This window comes from Nanorana parkeri, unplaced genomic scaffold, assembly GCF_000935625.1.
Source record: "Nanorana parkeri isolate BGI_ZX_2015 unplaced genomic scaffold, ASM93562v1 scaffold3069, whole genome shotgun sequence".
NCBI classification, from domain to species: Eukaryota; Metazoa; Chordata; class Amphibia; order Anura; family Dicroglossidae; genus Nanorana; species Nanorana parkeri.
This window is the reverse complement of record NW_017309337.1, coordinates 39,972-60,030: the sequence shown is the minus strand read 5'-3', so window position 1 is coordinate 60,030 and position 20,059 is coordinate 39,972. Positions and strand designations below refer to the sequence as shown.

At 42.6% G+C, this 20,059-nt stretch overlaps 1 protein-coding gene across 1 annotated transcript in view; it reads right to left on the bottom strand.

Moving 5' to 3' along the window:
• Window positions 1–20,059, bottom strand: part of LOC108802730 (thimet oligopeptidase-like) — a 61,999-nt gene that overhangs the window by 7,561 nt on the left and 34,379 nt on the right. Inside the window, exons 8-12 of the mRNA XM_018574584.1 lie at window positions 18,498–18,864; window positions 18,209–18,410; window positions 17,943–18,129; window positions 12,662–12,790; window positions 7,411–7,547 (exon numbers count right to left, since the gene is read on the bottom strand). Of these exons, the coding sequence (XP_018430086.1) occupies window positions 7,411–7,547; window positions 12,662–12,790; window positions 17,943–18,129; window positions 18,209–18,410; window positions 18,498–18,864 (1,022 nt within the window). The remainder of the gene's footprint in view (window positions 1–7,410; window positions 7,548–12,661; window positions 12,791–17,942; window positions 18,130–18,208; window positions 18,411–18,497; window positions 18,865–20,059) is intronic.

The window sequence follows — 20,059 nt, the reverse complement described above, 5'->3', positions numbered from 1 at the left end:
GGGTGGTGCTTGAAATCATTTTTCTTCCTCTGTTAACCATGGTTACCTGCAAGGAAACACGTGCAGTCATCATTGCTTTGCACAAAAAGGGATTCACAGACAAGGATATTGCTGCTACTAAGATTGCACCTAAAATCAACCATTTATCGGATCATCAAGAACGTCAAGGAGAGAGGTTCAATTGCTGTGAAGGTGGCTTCAAGGCGCCCAAGAAAGTCCAGCAAGCACCAGGAATGTCTCCTAAAGTTGATTCAGCTGTGGGATCAGGGCACCACCAGGAATGGCAGCAAGCAGGTGTGAGTGCACCTGCACGCACAGTGAGGCAAAGACTTTTGGAGGATGGCATGGTGTCAAGAAGGGCAGCAAAGAAGCCACCTGTCCAGGAAAAACATCAGGGACAGACTGATATTCTGCAAAAGATACAGGAATTGGACTGCTGAGGACTGGGATAAAGTAATTTTCTCTAATGAATCCCCTTTCCGATTTTTTTGGGCATCCAGAAAATACCTTGTCCGAAGAAGAAAAGGTGAGCGCTACCATCAGTCTTGTGTCATGAAAACAGTAAAGCATCCTGAGACCATTCATGCGAGAGGTTGCGTCTCAGCCAAGGGAGTGGGCACAATCACAATTTTGCCTAAGAACACAGCCATGAATAAAGAATGGTACAAAAACAAGGAGAGGACCAGGAAGGAGAGGATTATACCAACGCCAACTTTTAAGTGGAATAGCCGATTCACATTAAGGGCTTCTGCCTCTTACTAAAATAAGTCCTTGCTAGAACATGGAGAATGCAGCATGCAAGAGTGGCACTTGGGAAACCCAGAATAGCATGAACAGAGATCCTATCCACCCACATGAGATCCAAGGAATGAAGGGAACATTTCTTAGGATGAGGAGTTGGACAAAAAGGAGGGCAGTATAATGTCATCAATGAGATGAACTAAAGAGGTTACGTTTGGAAAAAAGGAAGGTAGAGGAAGGAAGACCACCTTGTCCTGTGGAGAATGAGAAAATGTGACACCATCTAAGTCAAAGTGATAGCAACCACATAGGCCACCTTCTGTGACAAAGTAAGGGCTCAAAAGGAAGACCCTGAAGGGCAAACAACCAGGTTAACCCCTTCGTGACTGACGACGTACAGTGTACGTCGCCAGCATCGGGGCTGTTTAAACAGACGCCGGGACTCTGTTCCCCGTGAGCACGCGCGTCGCCACGTAAACACGCGTCGGGTGCGCCTACATATGAAAACGACGAACGCGCTACACATGTTGAGTATCACCGGGCACGCCGGAGTGAGAGCAATAATTCTAGGGCCAGTATTTTGGGGTATCTCTAAATTGATGACCTGTGGGGGCTTTTAAAACATCTTCTATGGACTTTTTGGGGTACTGCAGTTTTTCGCCGTTTCACAGACGCACGCAATTTGTAACCTGGGCATGTTGGGTATTGTTTTACTCGTTGTAACCTCATCTTTTATATTTCATTACAAAAATGGGTATTTTGTTGTGTTTTGGGGCATTTAATTAATTTTTTCACTAAATGTTGGGATTTAATAAGGAGTTGCGCTAATATTGCGCAACATCAAAATTTGCAACTACCACCATTATGTTCTATACGGTCTTGGCATTCAGAAAATATATAATGTTTGGGGGTTTTAAGTCATTTTCAGGCCTAAAATGTGGAATATAACATGGGTGCAAAAAATTGAAAAAAAGGCCTCAGTCATGAAGGGGTTAAGGTGTCATAGGGCCACAGAAAACTTAAAAGGTGGATCAATGTGGAAACACCCTGTGCAAAGGTGTGGACCAGGAAATAAAATACAAAAAGGACTTGAAACAAAACTTCAAGGGCAAGTTTGATTGGTGGGAGACAACCTAGAACCTGAGCTACTAAAAAGGTTCTAGGTTTGAAGTTATGGGATCTCGCACCATTCGAAGGCCTTTCAGTTACAATTATAGACATGCTGAAAAGATACTTTAAACACCAAAAGCATAGTAAATATAACAACATCTAATAGACTAATAACCAGAGACAGAGGAAGGATAGAATACAAATAAAAAGTCTGGCCTAACAGACAGAGGTTAGGAGGTGTCTGATAAGAATTATTATGTCCTAATACCACAATTTTCCTGGGAACTCCAGAGCCACTACGATGGTAGGAATTTCTTCTAGCCATTTCTTCTTCTTACCTCCCTTGAAGTCATGGAAGTAGCTTGATTTGAGGGAAAACAAATCAAAGTATGCCGTACATATAGTAACAAAAAGCATTGGCTGTATGTGCTAGAGCAGGGGTGCCCACTAGGTAGATCGCGATCTACCAGTAGATCGCAAAGCGAACACTGGAAGATCGCGATCGGCTCACTGACCTGTGTCCTGTCCTCCCGCGGTGCTCGTGCGGCTGAATGTGTCAGACGCCGCAGACGGGAAGGAGAGGAGACTTTGGAAGCTGCTGCAGTGGAGGTAAGAAAAGACAGACAGGAGAGAGACAGCAGAGAAAGTGAGAAAAGAGACAGCAGATAGAAACAGAGAGGGCCGGTTGACTTCAATGCACTGCCACAGACCCTCCCGCCCCTGAATGCAGGTGTTTTTTCGTTGGTAGATCTCATTGAGCTTGTCATTTGAAAAGTAGATGTCCAGACGAAAAATTGTGGGCGCCCTTGTGCTAGAGAATCCCTTGATAAGATCCAAGTATGGGGGTCCCCACTGATGAGAAATATGAACATATGCTAATATAGAACCCATTCCCCTGGTTTGATTTGCTGGTCAATCTGTACATTAAAAAGGAGAACTATGAGGCGAGTGCTTTTCACATAGTTCTTTCATAGTTCTAGCCGACCTGTGACAATGAGACTGTCACAGGTCGGCTCAGTAGATCGGGAAGTGAGCGAACACATACCGGCGTTCGCTCACTTCTCGATCCTGTCACAGCTCTCTGCCGTGACAGGGGAGTGGCTGGATTCCCCCCTCTAGAAAGGCAGAGCCAGCTGTTACTCACACAGCTGGGCGGATCCAGACATAATTGTCGGGATCCGCTTCAGCTGCGGCATCTCAGTATACCGCGAGCTGTAGCTGGCGGTATACTGAGCTTAGGGTGATGGGAGGACGCTAGTTTGTGTCCTCCCGTTACCCTAAGGAGAACTATGGGGAAAAGCCCTAACCCCATAGTTTTCCTTTAAGCTGCAAGTCCCGAGCTGACTGCGCTTTAATGAAGAGACTGTTGGGATCAGCAGCCGCAGAGATGCCCTGGTTCTGAAGGCTAACAGGACCAGGCGCAGATGCATTTGGGGGCTGTGCTCAGACCAAATTGTAGGTGCAGCTCCCCTCATTTTTGTGCACAAAACGAAGAAAAATAATACATGGATGCAGTTTGAAGGATTATTTCCCCACCACGGAGAGTTTTCTGGTGCGGACTTCGTCTACTTCGCGTTACAGGTGCACCACAAAAGGGGCTCCCAAAGAAACAAAGTAATGAAAGACTCCATCCTGCCTAGAGAGGAACAAAAGGTTACCAAGCAGGGAAAATGGCATTGGAAGTGGTGAACAAGTGGCGTTACTGTATGTAGATATATAAAAGGTATGGGTTTAGATAAGAGCTCCTCCAGTCCCTATAGAAGGTTAGGTTAGATAGAATATTGTTTACTAATCATTTGTAAGGCAATACAAGCTTCAGTGAATTCCCAAATCAAATGGTCTGGTGTGACACTAAGGAACAGCAGCTGCTGCAGTAAACCTCAGGATTTGGGGCTCCTGTATGAAACTATATGTTGGATGCTGGGGTAAAGCTCCAGGATCTCGGGGTCTGTTATGACACTGCCAGCTGCTGTTGCTCAATGATCATGAAGGAAAGAGACGAAATCTTCAGCGTCTTGATCCAGCTTGCTAGTTTAATGAGTATGTGAAAGAAACATAGGCACTAGGAGCAGCTTTGCCTTTTACCAGTGTCCAACTTTTAGAAGTACAACATACAGTGCATTCAGAAAGTATTCGGAGCACCTTCACTTTTTTTCAATTTTGTTATGTTGCTGCCTGATACTACAGTTGTTTACATTCTTTTTTTCTCTCATCTACAGTCAGTACCCCATAAGGAAAAAAGAATTTTAGAAATATTTGCAATGTATGAAAAAGGAAAAACAAATATCACATTGGCATAAGTATTTAGACCCTTTGCAACAACACTTGAAATTTAGCTCAAGTGACTCCCATTTCTCTTGATCATTGCGGAGATGTTTCTACACCTTGTTTGGAGTCCACCTGTGGTAAATTAAATTGATTGGACATGATTAGGAAAGGCACTCACCTCTCTATAGAAGGCCTCACAGCTGACAATGCATACTGTATCAAAGCAAATGCCATGAGGTCAGAGAGAATTGCTTGCAGAGCTCAGAGACATGATTATAGCAAGGCACAGATCTGGGGAAGGCTAAATAAATACATTTAAAAAATGCTCACTAGAGGTTCCCAAGAGCACAGTGGCCTCCATAATTCTCAAATGGAAGAAGTTTGACACAACCAAGGCTCTTCCAAGAGCTAGTGGCCCGGCCAAACTGAGCAATCGGGGGGGAAAGGGCCTTAGTAAGATAGATGACCAAGAACCCGATGGTCATTCTGACTGAGCTCCAGAGATCCTGTGTGGGACAAAGTTCCAGAGCGACAACCATCACTGTAGCCCTCCGCCAATCTAGCCTTTCTGGCAGAGTGGCTAGACGGAAGCCTCTCCTCAGTGCAAAACACATGAAAGCATGCTTGGAGTTTGCAAAAAAGCACCTGAAGGACTCTCAAACTTTGAGGAACAAGATTCTCTGGTCTGATGAAAACAAGATTGAACAGTTTGGCCTCAATTGTAAATGTTATGTCTGGAGGAAACCAGGCACCGCTCACCACCTGCCCAATACCATCCCAACAGTGAAGCATGATGGTGGCAGCATCATGCTATGGGGTGTTTTTCAGCAGCAGGGACTGGGAAACTGATCAGGGTTGAGGGAAAGCTGAATGGAGCAAAAAGTACAGAGATATACTTAATGGAAACCTGTTCCAAAGTGCTCAGGACCTCAGGCTGGGCTGAAGGTTCACCTTCCAACATGACAACAATCCTAAGCACACAGCCAAGACAACACAGCAGTGGCTTATGGACAACTCTGTGGATGTCCTAGGAGTGGCCCAGCCAGACTCGAACCCTACTAAAAATCTCTGGAGAGACTTGAAAATGGCTGTCCACCGACGGTCCCCATCCGACCTGGCTGACCTTGTGAGGATTTGCAAAGAAGAATGGCAGAAAATTCCCTAATGCAGGTGTGCAAAGCTTGTCCCATCAGACCCAAATAGACTTGAGGCTGTAATTGCCAACAAAGTGCTGAGTAAAGAGTCTGAATACTTAAGTACATGTGATATTTCGTTTTTAAAAAAAATAAATTTAAGACATTTCTAAAATTTTGTTTTCACTTTGTCATTATGGAGTACGGAGTGTAGATTAATTAGAAAGGAAAAAAAAAGAATTTAAACAACTGTAGTATCAGGCTGCAACATAACAAAATTGAAAAAAGTGAAGGTGCTCTGAATACTTTCTGAATGCACTGTATATCCAAACGTCTACCATGCTTTTATGTATTTATACTTTCTTTTTTGTGGTGGGTCTTGATCACATCAGGGAAAATCCCTGATCTGTTGCTTGTCACAGCTCTTTCTGGGCGCTCTGTAGCAAGATCAATAGCTCAGGAGCTGACTAAACAAACAGAGATCAGGTGCCATTTAAAAAAAAAATGGCACTGGGACTAACAAGTGTAATCTCAGTGCTGTAATATAATGGCACTTGGGATTCAAATGGTGAAGTATGAAAAGGTTAAAGAATAGCAGAAGTTGTCCATATTGTAACTTTTACTATCACAAGGTGAATGGTGCTGCACTCACCAAGCCAAAAAGCTATTGTCTCATGTATACCTACAGGCCTTTGGTATGTCATAGAGTAAAGTGAAGACTATGTGAAAGATGATATTTATTGCTTATTCTATAAAGATGGCCTGGGCAGATTTTTGCACCCCCTAGAATTGTTTAAAAGCAAGGCCTTCATTGCATTAAACACTGAATAAAAAAAAAAATGATGGATGCCAATTACTTTTGTCAGTTTCAAGTTATTTCAGAAAATGGTGAGTTTTTTTTTCATGCAAATGGTACCATGAAATCTGGCCAGGTCTGTATGTATATAAATGCCTATAAGTCTTAGGCCATTCCCTTCACATCAATGAAAGAAGAATAATTTTTTTATCTTTATAGTTTTAGTACAAGATCTATGGAGGCAGGTTAAAAAATGCTTTGTACAATGCAGGATGCACTCCTCTATCTGAAAACAAAGGGCCTGCCAAAATACCAATTTAAACTCTAGAGACAAGTCTTAATGGCCACAAAACAAATTCATGCGAAAGTCTGGCTGTCAAACTTTTTCCTATCTAAAACTTAGATACAATGCCCAAATTTAAGATGATTTGGGACCATGGGTCACACACCAGCAACTTTTGACCGTCCCCTAATGACATATGATTTCTGCATTTATTATACAGGAATGGTCCCTGGCATTTTAGTGGAGTTCCAGGGAGCTCTCCCATTCCATCCAATACCCCCAACATTAATTCCCTTAAGGTGGCTACACACTGAGCGAATCTCGACTGGTTCTTGATGAACTGGCTCCATTGGTGTTCTTGTCGACAGCCTTCCTTCGACATTCTTCAATATATAAAAAAGCCTCCATGAATGGACATTTTATCAATAATTGGATGAGATCATCATGTGGATAAGGATCTCTTTACTTTCAATACTTTTCAGAAGGCATGAAGCATTCTTCCAATGAACTGTAAGGGTACCAACAAATGAGTCTGTCTGTATGCGTTCTAACTGTGCATATGTGAATGTATGTGCATGTGTGTGAGCTGAGCACTTCCGCGTTTACTCTGTGCTGAGGATAACATGGGCAGGGGGATCGCCAATCTCCTCCCACTCTTAACCTCCTGCATTAGTCCATGGCTCAGAACTGCAAGGTAAGCCTGGGGTCTAGGAAGGGGGAGCGTACAAGCGTGTAGATGTGACAAGACAGCCCTATTTTCAGTAGATAAACCTCAACGAAGGATTGTTAACCAATCTGATCAAGTCTTCATTGCCACTAATGTAAAGTGTACAGGTCCACCCGCTGCACTCAGTTGGGGGGACCTAAAACACTTCCTTCCCATGCTGCAGCTGCAAAGAATATACTTTCATTATTTTTTTTACTTTTTGCACAGCACACAACCTTTTATTTAAAGTTAAGAAATTTTGCCGCTGCAAACACCATATTGGTGTTGTACAAAAGCCATGAGTCTGTCATTACATTGGGAGAATGAACACACATACTAACAGAGAGGAGTTGAAGAATAAAAAAAAAATAACCTTCTGGCTCATGATTCCTTCATGTTTAAACCGTGCGTGGAACATGTCCATAGAATACACCTCACTCCACAAGTAGCCGTAATACTGGGCATCATATCCTCCAGCCAAATGTCCAAAAGTTGCAGGCATATTTGTCCCTAATGAATAAAAAAAAAAAATAATTATACATACAGATATTATAATACATAAAAGCTATATGTTTAGAGCTAGCATCTCATTTCACACGCACACAGGTAAAGTGGAGGCTCAAATGATGGCAACGATAGTAAGAACATCTTTCCTTTACTGAAACAAGTTGCATGTTTTGGCACCTATTCCAAGTACTATTTCTTGTATCCTGTAGACAACAGGCATTAAAAGATTGAAACATATAGAGCGGACCTTTACCCATATCTTTAAAATAACAACAAAGCCACCTTTAGAAATGTTTAGCAATGACAATCTACAAAAACATACTTCTAGATAAATTGCTGGCTTTGTATTCTTTGCATACCTGATTTCCCTTTACTTCCCCAGTCTTCTCACAGTGGCCATGTTTATAAAGGGCAGGTTACTAGATCTCCATTTACTTCCTGAAAATCTGGCACATGTGACCATGCACATCATCTCAGGGGAGGAAAATGCCTTATCAGATGAGATTTCCCAGCAATGCTCTGATGGCAAAGCAATCCCAGTGTGCATTGCTTTGAAAAACTGAAGTAATTTGCCCTTTCAAAGCAGGAAGTGAATGATCTGCAAGTGTAAGTATTTCAAAATTACAGCATTTTACACCTGACATGTCTGTTATTATTAATCATAATACATAGAGCGATGCATTGGTAGAATTTGATAAGAGTGTAAAAGGTCTGCTTTAACCCTTTCCCTGCCACTGATGTATGGCATACGGCGGAACACAACTGTTTCCAGCTGGCCACGTCAGTCTGCCATACATCAGTGGCTTTCACCCTTCTGCTATAAGCTAATGGTCACTTTAGCGACCATAAACGTATACCAGAAGGGTTCACCTGATGGTCCCCTTTAAAATAATAGCTCTCATCAGCGGCTGAAAATTCCAGGTGCCCCCCCCCCAGCACCACTGCCGGCATCTGTCATCTCTTCCCCAACTGGAGCCACTCCATGCTTCTCCTCGGATCCCCGCTGCTCTCCCCCGCCTGTATGGGCTAAGACAGCAGGAATCCTAGGAGAAATTGACACCTGCAGCAGGGCAGGGGTGGGAGCCGCTTTCAATCTAGGATGGCAGAGCGGGAGGAGAGAAGAGCCACGGGGAGGAGAGAGCAGAGACGCTGTCATCCTGTCAGTTTTCAGGTGATCACTCCAATGCTCGTAAACAACTGGGGACACATAGTACTATGTGTCCCCAGTTATGAACAGGAAGTGCTTTACATCACTTCCTGTTCTTTCATGAGTTTCTCAATGGGGAGAGACACTCACTAAAGAGGCTTCTACCCATTCAGAAACTGGTGATAGTAAATATTTTACCATCATTAATTTCAGAATGAATGGGAAGCCCCTTTACTGAGTGCTTTTCATTCACTGGGTGCTTTTCATTCACTGAGTGCTGAGGCTGCAGAAAAAAAGACTGAGGACTCTTAGTCCTAAATGTATTTTTCTATTTCAAAAAGGAAATGTCAGGGGACTGTTTAGACCTCTGATATTTCCCCGAAGCGGGGAATGCAGGTATATGAGACTTACTGTAGTCTATGTGTCTCTCTTCAATCTCTGCAGCAGTTTCTTTAAAATCTTCTTTCTTCTCAGTGCTGGCCGGCACTTACGTTCTGAAGTTGACTCCATTCTCTTGCTGTGGCTGATGGAGTCTCCCTCCCTGCATTCAGAGACAGGCAGCTCGATGTCTGGAGGAACGCCTCCTCTTTTGATTGACAGTGGCTCTGTGCAAGTGTCTCAGTCTCTTTAGACCAGCTCTTTTTTTTAATCTATTTATTTTGTACATAGACATAGAGCAATCTCCAGTCTATCTTTTCTTTTTCTCTCATGTTATGTTGAATTCTGGTTGGCTGGTTGCTTTACAGAAAAATAGCACAGTCAACCATTACAAAAAGGATAGGTCTTCTAAAACAGCGTTTTAATTGTTTATTGTTTAATAGACTTTAAAAAAAAAAATAATAATAATAATGTATTTGTAAGTGAACAATGTTACTTTCTTGCCAATTGTCTACTTACATAGTTTTTTTCCCCCATAGGTGCACCGATCAATGTGTTTTTTTTTAATGGCCTCTGTGGATCACAGATTACTTCGCTGGATATCGTGATTGAAGCCGATTTCATCGCTGGAGGTTGTGATTGATGTGGATTTCATTGCTGGACGCTATTTGAATGGAACCCCAAATGCACCTCCTGCCCGCAATGCACTTCCTGCCCGCAATGCACTCAACTGTGCACTTCAATGTCGATAAATGTACGGTAATGCACCTTGGCGTTAAAAATAGGCAAATGGACTATACACTTATGGGTGTGCCACTAGGGAAGTCGGAAACGGAGAAGGATTTGGGGGTCATTATAGACCGCAGACTGAAGAATAGCTTGCAGTGCCAGACTGCTGTAAACAAATCTAGCAGAGTCCTGTCTTGTATTAAGAAGGGAATGTATTGCAGGGACAAGTCTATAATTTTGTCACTTTATAGATCACTGATTCGGCCACATCTGGAGTATGCGGTCCAGTTTTGGTCACCAATACTCAGAAAGGATGTCCTTGAGCTGGAAAAAGTCCAGAAGAAGGCAACCAAACTCATTAAGGGGTTCGAGGATCTGAACTATGTAACAAGGTTGTTAAAATTAAATATGTTCTCATTGGAGGTTAGGAGATTAAGGGGGGACATGATTTTCATGTATAAACTATTCAAGGGTGACAGCAACCTTAGTAACAAACTGTTTACGGTCAGCTCCGTAATAAAGACCAAAGGGCACACCAAAAATTGGTGGAAAAAAAAATTTCACCACACAGGGCGCAAGGGGTTCTTCACAGTTAGAGCGGTTAAGGTCCTGAACTCGCTGCCACAGGAAGTGATTTCAGCTAAGAGTGTGGAATCAGTCAAGAGACTCCTAGACGAGTTCCTTGGAGACCATAACATACAGGGGTACAGGTATTGCTAAGAGAAAAATCACACATGGACACATATACATGCACACACCAGCTCATAAATGCATACACGCAATAGGTTGGACTTGATAGACTTATTTCTTTATTCAACCTCAAATACTATGTAACTATGTGAGCAGGAACACAATACCCTGCATTGTGGTGTAGGTAATTTTGAAAAAGAAAAAGTTGCATGCGCTTCTTTTTTGAACTGCAACACAACACACTGCACAGTGTGGCACGGTCGAGTGCATTGCAGACAGGAGATGTATTTGGGGGAAAGCGCGTTGCGCAGTAGCATGCATGACCCACAAAGAAACATTACGATTACATCGCTCCACAATCTATGCCAATTATAAAGTTTGTTTGAAAAATAAAAAAATATATAAAAAAAGCATTACCAGTACTTTTAACCAAGTATGGTATATATAGTATACTGCACACATCCCCTCCCCCCAGACCATTCCAGGCTACATGCCCTCAGAATTTGGGGCCCCCCATGGCAAGGCACCTTGTCCCCATGTTAATGAGGACAAGTGCCTCATTCCCACATCCAGTGCCCAAGAGAATGTTGGGGTCTGCGGGGGACGGCACTTATTAAAATCTGGAAGTCCCGTTTATAATAAGGGGGCCCCCAGATATCTGCCCTCCTGCCTATAGTAATGAGTACAGGGTACAATGGTACCCCTTATTACGCAATCCTACAAAGAGTAAATCACGATGTCCAGCACTGAAATGCCCTTTCATTACGACATCCAGTGAAAAATCCATAAAAAAAAGTAACATGTTGATCGCTGCACATGTGGATAAAATGCAATGCAAGTGAACAATTAAAATGTAAAATTGTTAATTTGGAAAAAAATGTATTTAAAAAAAAAAAGAAGAGAAGGGGGGGGGGGGGGGGGGGGTTTTGGAAAAATAAACATCTGAAATGCTATAGACACTTACACAGAGCCATTGTCAATCGAAAGAGGAGGCGTTCCTCCACACATCGGGGTACCTATGCATCTGCCGTGCCTCTGAATGCAGGAAGGGAGACTCCATCAGACACAGCAAGAGAATGTGTCTGATGTCACGGCCAGCACTAAGAAAAAAGAAGATTAAAAAAAAAAAAGGCTGCACAGAATGAACACACAGACTACAGTAAGTCTCAACTTGCATTTACTTTTATAAAACAGCTGTGAGAGTTTAATATCACTTTAAGCTACTGAGCTCTGTAAAAAGGATTTTGTCAGCAAAGCAGTTAAGACTTGCAAAAATGTGAAAAGAAACTCCATCTACTTGATCAAAAAATAAATATTATTTATATGCAATACTTTTAAATAAATGAAAAATATACTTATGTATCGCTACTACGTATTTGCAAACTTAAGAGGCACCATATTAAATTTAAATAACTCCTGCTCTACATACGTGTTCAGGATTCATGACTCACCATATTGAACACATTGCAAGACAGCCAGGCCAGGGTAACTACGGTAGTTTTTCCAGGAGAGGTCCGAACAGACAGCTGTCATCATTTTTTAAACCCGTTTCTTTTAAGGTAAATAGGAGTCCAAAACTTAAATTCCAAATAACACCCTTAGAACCACCCTCTGGTGCTTTTACTTACCTTAGTGCTCTAGTCCACCTCAAGCCTATGGGTGAATATATTTTAGATAAAACAAATATTTATGTGGAAAACATTTTTTCAAAAATGAAAAAGGTCAAAATACCTTTATTACCTGGATGCCTCTCCAAGATGAGTTGAAGTGGTGAGGTTCCTTAACCTTAACATTTTAGGGATTAATAAAACTTCACCAATTAAGGGTTAACAATACGTGCTATTGGGACAATAAACCATACAAATTAAATAATAAAAGAATAGAAGGGCCAAAATGTTTACCTTCCCTAAGGTAAATTCTGTTCCAGGTTCCTTCCAGTGTTGGTCATGTGACTATAGCCTAGGGCATTTGGTCAAAGGATTTATAATGAAAAGGAATATCACAATTCAGATGGCTAATCCTCCAATTCATGAAACCAAAAGCCTCAGCTTTCTGTTATGCGAGCAAAACTGGATGGAGCAGCACTTTCTTTAGGAAATGTTAGTATTTCATTGCTACCATTAGCATTTATCCCAGCAACATTTAAATAAAAGTTTCCTATAATGCCTCTTACCTGGTGTTGCTGGAACTCCAAGAATCTCAGTGCACAGCTTTCTATACTCATCCACTGGATCCACATTCTTTTGTGTATGCAACACTTGGTCAATCTTAGCCAGAACTATCTGGCGTAGGTTCAGCAGACCTGTAAAACAGAAATTAAAATGTTAAAAAGTAGAACTATGAGGAGTTCTTTTCACTTACCTCATAGTTCTAGCCGACCTGTGACAATGAGACTGTCACAGTTCGGCTCAGTAGATCGGGTGGTGAGTGAACACATACCGGCGTTCGCTCATCTCTCGATCCTGTCACAGCTCTCTGCCGTGACAGGGGAGGGGCTGGATTCCCCCCTCCCCGCTAGCGCTGACTGGTGGATTGGACGGGGGAGGGGGCGGGTACAGCTGGCTCTGCCTCTAGATAGGCAGAGCCAGCTGTCAGTCACGCAGCTGGGCGGATCCCGGCACAATTGTCGGGATCCGCTTTAGCTGCGGCGTCTCAGTATACCACGAGCAGCAGCTCGCGGTATACTACCTTCCTGTAAAGGGACCCTGTCAGCACAGGGTCACTTATAGCTAAAACCATACTTGCAAAAAAGGAGGGAATATATTTACATTTCTGGCGGCCACTTTGCGGCTCCCTTCCCGCTACAAGTATTTGACTGTTTGGATAGGTTGAATACCTGTTTTTTCTGTAGCACCCAATGGCTCCTTCTGCCACTGGGAAAACACAGTGTGTGGCAGAAGAACCAGTGTTCCATTAATGTGTGAAATACATACAGTGGCCAGAGAGTAGCAAAGCAACAGCATTTCAAGACATGGCTGCTGGAAAGTGTACTCCCTCTTATTTTAACAGGATAATACTAAATGCCTGAACTCACTATGTTAGTTAAAAGTATGTGGAAACGCAATTAATAGAATTTCATATTAAAAAGTTAAGGCCATTTAAAAATGCATGTTTTAATATTTTTATATCTGCAATTATTTGAATAGCACCTGATGATTCGGCCATGAAGGTTATTGTTTAGACACTTTGTTATAGGAAACGCATGTCACACAAGCATCTGACAGACTACAAGCAGCGATTTTAAACACACATTAGGCTGAAATGGTCAACTGGTGTTACCATCGGGAAACCTGTCCTTAGAAAATGAGATGCGCCCATCACTTTCCCTTTGCCATTTCCTAGCCAGAAGAGTGGGAGACAGCCTTCTACAGTCGTAAGACATTGCTAAAGTTTTCCTCTGATTTTCATCATACCCAGATAAACTTAAATTTTTTCTACTCCTCCTGCCCATCAAATAAGGAGGATGGTCTCTATAAATTGGATGTCAAGAAAAGCCTGCTACAATAGTTACAGGCTACATTACTACATTAAGTTTTCTGGTCATTGATAGGTCTCCTCCCAAGTGCTTAAAGGAGAACTATGAGGTGAGTGTTTTTCACTCACCTCATAGTTCTAGCCGACCTGTGACAATGAGACTGTCACAGGTTGGCTCAGTAGATCGGGAAGTGAGCGAACACCTACCGGCGTTCGCTCCTTTCTCGATCCTGTCACAGCTCTCTGCCGTGACTGGGGAGTGGCTGGATTCCCCCCTCCCCGCTCTGATCCTCCAGCGCTGACTGGCGCAACGGACCGGGTAGGGTACAGCTGGCTCTGCCTCTAGATAGGCAGAGTCAGCCGTCACTCTCAGCTGACTCTGTAGCTCGCGGTATACTGAGCTTAGGGTGACGGGAGGGCGCTAGTTTGTGTCCTCCCGTTACCCGAAGGAGAACTATGGGGAAAAGCCCTAACCCCATAGTTTTCCTTTAAAAGTTTATTCCACCTGGTCAGCCGCTGCTGCTTGCGTCGTGGCAGCTTCAGCAACAGTAAACAACATCTGTAAAGTGGCTACTTAGACAAGCTTCAATACCTTAGTGAAGCAATACTGACTAAATGTGGACCAAAATCAGGAGGTGGAGTTTGGCTGATAATCCCCTATGGTATTTTTCTGGCATCTCTCTTGGGTGTGCGGTTAAAGAGCATAGTGGAAAACATAAATTACTGTTATTGGTAATATACTTTCCATTAGTCACTGTGCGCGCAAACTTTTTATATCTTTCAAGCATCAAGAAGATAATAGATTAATACACACAAGTACACATAAAAGCCCTTTAAATCCCTTGTAACCATGATATTTTGAGCACTCAAGATATGTTTATTTTACATTTGTTACCCAGTTGCAAAAAGTGTAGCAATCTAGCTGCAGGTCAGAAGACTGTTTAATTGATAAAGATAGGGATCGTGTAAACTGTATGCCAAAGCCACTTACCATTATTATTACCATTGAGGAGGACTAAGCCTCATTTATTTCTGTAACAAAGTGATGAGGAACATTTCAGAGATTAGCCAACCCTCATCAGTCTAATGAAGGGGTCAGGCTAGCCACCGAAACATTTCTCACCATTTTGATACCAACTTGTTTTCTAAAGCGGCAATGAAATAAATGAAGCTTATAGAGCAGACAAAATCTGGAGCAGCTGTGCAAGGCAGACAGCTTCCTGCTTTCATTTTTAAATCTAAGGCCCCATTCACACTGAGCGATTCAGATATTGCGCGTTTGTCGCGCAAATGCTTGCATTGAGCAAGCTAGAATCGCGGCAAAATCCGCTCCAAAAAGGGTCCTGCTGTAGCGACGCACGACCCGCGACAGCGACGGACAGAGCCCCATTGCCATGCATTGGAGAGCGATATAGCGCGGTAAATAGCAGCGATATCGCGGGAATTACCACGCGATAAATCGCTCAGTGTGAACGGGGCCTTAGCTGAACAAACCGAAGAGAGAAGCTTAGTGGTTGCCATGGGCAACTAGTCCAGTTTTGAGAAATTGCCCCCTATGACTAATTGTCTGAATGACAGCAGTTCTGAGAACTGGGGACATACACAGTTGCACATTCCTAGTTCTCTACTGCAAGGTTAAATAACATTCTCACAGCAAGGGACATTTTATATTTTAACTTTAAAGTTGCACTGTGGTCACAAAGAGGTTAGGAGCAGCATTGAGATTTCGCCACCTGCTGGGCATTACTGACGACTACAGCTCATAATTCAGCACACTTGCCAGCATCAGAAGTGCTCAAATTGATTTTTAGTACATTTCGTATGTGCCTGATGAAATGTGCATTTATGCTTTGTCTGGCTACCCTGTGCTTTTAAATGATCATACTTTCATTTTATAACCTCCTTTTGCTGTCCGCATTCTAAGCTGGTTTAGAAGCACAATTTTGTGGCATGGATGACTTCTAGTTGAACATAATTCTCAATGTTCAGTTGTTTACAAAAGTGCAGTAATATCCATATATTTATTACGCAAGGAACTAAGGATGTACTCCGTTCCATCACCACTACCTGCCTGTAGCTCTTTACTTTGCCCATCCATGTCACTTAGGGCCCATTTCTACTGTCAATGTATTTTTCAAAGCCCTCCTCTGAACAATGCCCACATCTCTGCCAGCACTCTCCTCCAGTCTCTAAACTGTCAACAGGTTCTCTCTCCTCACTATCTGTGTTCTGCTGCTTATCTGCTCGCCCTGCTTGGAGATGTCTCTGTATATAGTTTGTCACTAAACATTACACGAAGGTTACTGAATATAATCTGTCATGGATTAGGATGCACTCAGTTCTATTACCACCCTCACTGTATCTCTTGCACAACAGTGTCACTTAGGCCTCATTACATTATCATTCACTATTAAAACTAGGTTTTTCACAGCTCTCCTCTGTCCAAACCTTTGCCAGCTATCTTGCATAACTCCTTTCAGATTAACCATTAACTTACTATCAGGGACAATCCTCTGCAGTCAAGGATTACTTGCGGGACACCCCCCCCCCCCCCTTTTTAAATAAAATAATTTTTCAGAGCATAGCAGGAGAGTCAGGAGAGGCTACAAGGCAACATTGCTGGAAACAGGACTTTTCTATAGACAAGGAAACAAACCTGCCATGGGAACTCCGATGAACGATGATCATGCAAGACACTCAGAAGCAGTGTGGAGACTGAAGGAGTTTTGTGAAGCTGAGGAGGTTTGGATTTGTGTCACAAGAAGGTCCAGTACTAGCAGGAGTTCAGGAAAAGTTGTTCATAGAGGATAATGGAAGAATATCCATTATATTATTAAAGCTAGGACACAGGAGAGTATTCTGTAACATTAGGGTTATGCTGCCACCTTCAAGAGATTGGACACTGGCAAAAAAGAGCTGTAAGGACAATCCAGTATAATAATTCCCAGCAAGCCTCAGTTTTGCAGCAAACATAATAGGAGTGGATGAGAAGGACAGAGGAGAGATATCCGTTTCCCATAATATACTCCAAAAATAGGATTTTACTGGTAAGACAAACACCCAATTTTGTTTAATGATACATTATGGGACACAGGAAAGTATTTAGATACATTGGGATGTCCAAAATCAGTCCAACTACAGGATGGGAGACACATCAAACAAAGAGCTAACAGGCACAGGAGAAAAGAAAAAATATGTTAATAGAAGGGGCTTAAGAGAGCTTATAGTGCCGCCTGAAGCACTTTATGACCAAAGCCAATATCCGCCAAGGCCTGAACATCCACCTACTAAAGACAAACTTAAAACGAAAAGTGTGAACAGAAAACCAGGTGGCAGCATTGCAATCTGAAAAACAAATGCCTTGCACTGAAAAACCCGTAAAGCACTAACTAATCTAGTGGAGTGTGCTTTGACCAGAAAAGAGGGAAAAAAGGCTGAATGATAAGCTGAAGGAAGGTGGCAGCGTGTCTTTACCCGTCGCCCGGCTTCTTGATTGGCCGTGAAGCCGGCTCCATGCTGTTTGGCTGGCTCCATGCTAATTGGCCGGGAAGCCAGCATGATAAAATAACGATAAGAATGAATAGAGCAAAGATAAAATAACAAAACCAGCTCCCGCTGCAATATTAACCTTTAAGTCAGAGATTATCCCTGCTTCTTACTCTCACACTCCAGTTGTGCAGGGACAGCAAGTGCCTGATACCCATTTAAATTCCATACTTACAATGCTTGTATTTGAAATATACAATTATTGATGTATAATGAATACAGAGCGGTGTTTATTTGTGATTTCTATATCTGCATGGAGTTCAGATTTAAGTATCTTATCTATGAAAAATTGACATGGGAAAAATAATTGTATCAAAACAGCAATCATGACAAGTAAAATTACATAAATGCCCATTATAAGTAAAATTTGACGACTGTGAATTTCAACTTGCAATTACAAAAATAGTGAGTAGATACTTATCAGGGCATCATACCTGTGTTTGCAAGACGAGATTTTATAAGCTTCTCCAAAGTCTCTTCTGGAATAGGCACGCCAGTCTTGTAATGTTTTGACATTCTCTGAAGAGATGGCCTCTCCCACACCCAATTTTCCAGCATTTGAGATGGTGCTTCAACAAAATCTCTCTCAACATGTGTTCCACTAAACATTGCGAAATCTGCCTGTGACACACATTAAGTGTTAAAGTAGAAAGCAGCACAATCAATGTACATCAGAGAAAAGAATTCCAATGATACCTACCTGGGAGCAAAGCTGATGCATTACATGACCAAATTCATGGAAGTATGTCTCTACTTCATCATGCTGTAGAAGAGATGGAGCATCCTGTGTGGGTTTGGTGAAGTTGGCAACCATGGCAGCCACTGATATCTGTCTTGTGCCATCAGGTAAAAGACATCCTGGTTGCAGCCCAAAGCATGCTGCATGTGAATACTTTCCCTCACTACAAAATACATGAATATGGTCAGAAAATACATACATTCAAATCATAATAATAGTCAGAAGGATGTAAAGAAACATAGTAGTTTACCGAGGGTACAAGTCAAGATAGAATTTTCCTAGAAACTGTCCAGTTGCTGCATCTTTCACAGAGAACAAGGAAACATCTTCATGCCACACAGGAGCACCCTTCTCCAGCTCAAAGGTCAGGCCTAGCAGCTCTTGATAAATATTCAGCAGGCCAGAAGTCACCACTTCCATTGGAAAATACTCTTTTAGAAGATTTTGGTCCACACTATATGTGGTCTCCTCTACCTGGTTCATAAAGTACCTCATGTCCCAGGCATTAATCTGGCCATCAAATTCAAGACCTCTCTTCTCACACTCCTTCCTCTTGAGTTCCAACATAACAGCTCTTTCCTGCTCTCCCAAAAGTTTCAGCTTTTGGGATAATTCATCTGCAAATACAGATACATGTACAATAAAGGTTGATGGTAAAGAAGATCTAGTTACACATCTATTTAAATTTAATATATACACATCTTTAAAATCAGAGACAATACATATAATTTGGGTGCTTTTCTGTGAAGTACTGAAACAGTCCCATCACTGACTTGCCCAAGTGACATCTTTTGGACTAAGTGGTTGTAGCACTTTTGACCAATTACTTTAAAAAAAAAAATCCTTGCCACAGAATATCAGATTGTGTAGAGCAGAGAAGCTAAATCTTGCCATATACTGTATAACATGCGTCTGCCTAATACACAATACACTGTCTTCCAATGTTAGACAGCAGCTGAAACCAATTTTTAAACTGCTGGTATAACATTGTTAGTAATGCCAATGTTCTATTTCTTTTCCACAGCATAGCATACTAAAAAGGTCCAGGGAATCCAATTCAACAAAGGCCTGAAAAGCCATCTGATAAAACTTCACAAACATATAAAGCAAGGACCAGGTGGTGGCATGCAAACCTGAGAAAACAGATGACTGCTGCTTAAAGGCCCAACAGGTACTGATAAACCTAGTCCAGTGAGCTTTGAAGTAGAACTATAAGGGCAATCTTTTTTGCCCATAGTTCTCCTCACGGGAGGACATATAATGTGTCCCCTAGTGTTCCAAAACTCAGTATATAGCGGGCTATTGCCCACTATATGCTGAGAGAGCCACAGCCAGGACGAATCCCGACAAATACTGTCGAGATCCAGCCTGCGGGCTGCGACGTTTGGCTCTGCCTCTCTAGAAGTAGAGCAAACTGTGCCTGCCCCCCTTCCCCGTATGTTCCTCCAGTCAGCGCTGGAGAAACGGAGAGGGAGAATCCCTGCGGGGAGCGGTGACTGACAGTCACTGCTTTCTGCAGGGAGAGGAGCGGGAAGTCAGCGATCGGCGGTGTGTGTTCGCTGACTTCCCGATCAATAGAGTGAACCTGTGACAGTTCTCTGTCACAGGTCGGCTTAAATTATGGGGATTTTTCACTCACCCCATAAATTCTCCTTTAACTGCAAAAGGGTAGAACCCTGTCCTTTAAGGCAACTGTCGCCAACCGGTGGTCCGTGAGAAAATTATAGTGGTCCCTGGGCCCCTCTGATGCCATGCAGGCTGGGACGTCATTGAAGCGGCACACAGGCTCCGCCGCCGCCGGCAGATTCTATA